The sequence below is a fragment of the Sesamum indicum genome, unplaced genomic scaffold (genome assembly GCF_000512975.1).
Source record: "Sesamum indicum cultivar Zhongzhi No. 13 unplaced genomic scaffold, S_indicum_v1.0 C01338, whole genome shotgun sequence".
In the NCBI taxonomy this organism is placed as follows: Eukaryota; Viridiplantae; Streptophyta; class Magnoliopsida; order Lamiales; family Pedaliaceae; genus Sesamum; species Sesamum indicum.
This window is the reverse complement of record NW_011630065.1, coordinates 1-1,352: the sequence shown is the minus strand read 5'-3', so window position 1 is coordinate 1,352 and position 1,352 is coordinate 1. Positions and strand designations below refer to the sequence as shown.

Genomic DNA, 1,352 nt, shown 5'->3' with positions numbered 1-1,352 from the left:
TGTGAACTATCGCCTTCAAAAAGATAGCTGAACCTCTTTCTTCGATCAGAATACGAATGAGATCAAAAAGGTTTTGCTATTTATTAGCAACACAAACACAAGGCAGGATCCGAAGGAGAAGATAGCGTAGCTACATGAAACCAAGTCATTCTTTCTAGAATACTTGCTGGCATGCGAGACAAGACTGGAACCAAGGCCAAGGGCAGGAACTCCACCAACAGGACCAACAAGAACTTTATCATCAACCAATAGTCGCAATATACATTGCCTCGCTTTTCTTCAATTATAAATAAATAAGCACTTTGATGGAGATTTGTAGCATCATTCAAGTAAATACAGATTGAGATCGTAGAAACATGAGCTTGTGATATAGCTACACCTAATTCCAGACCGGTTAATGCAAGAACTATAAATAAAGGACCAGGATCCCCTATGAAATAGAAAAGATCATTCATACATAGCATAGTCCAAGCGGACCCACTTAAAATCTTTACTGAACTATGACCGGCCATCATATTAGCAAATAAACGTATTCCTAAGCTTAATGCGCGAAAACAATGAGGGATTAGCTCAAGGAGTACTAAAAAAGGTGCTAACGGCAGTGGGACTCCTGCGGGTAATGAGAAGCTTAAAAAATGAAGCCCATTTTTTTGAAATCCCACTATAGTAATGCCAATAAAAAGAGAAAATGAGAGACCCAAGGTAATGAGAAAATGACTTGTAACTGTGAAGCTATAAGGTATCATACCCTGGAGATTACGAAATAACGAAAAAGTAAAAGTAACCGAGATGCAAGGGAAAAACTTTTGTTTAACATTTCCGGAAAGACCACCTATTTGTTCGTTTACCAGGTTCGGCACGAAATCATAAATAAGCTCTACCAAGGATTGCCAAGCATTTGGTACTGAGTTTCCTCCTCCCTTTTTAGTAACAAAATAAACTAAAAGTAGGACCAAACTGAGAGTGAGTAGCATAAACAAAGATGCATTTGTGAATGAGAAATACAAGCCTCCTATTTTCATAGGAATCAATGGGAGAATGGAAAATTGATCAAGTGGGCTGGGCATCATAAGATCGATCCACATTTGAATGCCTTCTTTATAGGTCTCCCCGTTTGCTCCATTTTTAACTAAGTCATTAGAAAGACTTTGTAGAAATTCTATGCTTTCGCTTTCACCATGTAATTGCTCAATGGCCGCGGTATAATCTTCAGGCTTCGAAAAAAGCCTTTCATCCCCAGCGCTTTTAACCGCTTCCTTGAATTTCTCGCCGATCTCCGCTTGTAACTCCACTACACGTTCACTATCCAGGTTAAGGCCCAGGTGATCCTCATAAATATCAATATCAATATC

General features: G+C 39.0%; 1 protein-coding gene across 1 annotated transcript; it reads right to left on the bottom strand.

Annotated features, from left to right (window-relative positions):
* Positions 1-18: 18 nt before the first annotated feature.
* Positions 19-1,349, bottom strand: LOC105155288 (ATP synthase subunit a; the record flags this gene model as incomplete). The annotated part of the gene is made up of 1 exon (XM_011071161.2): positions 19-1,349. A coding segment is annotated over one exon (1,266 nt), but the record flags the coding sequence as incomplete, so codon positions are not given.
* Positions 1,350-1,352: the final 3 nt, after the last annotated feature.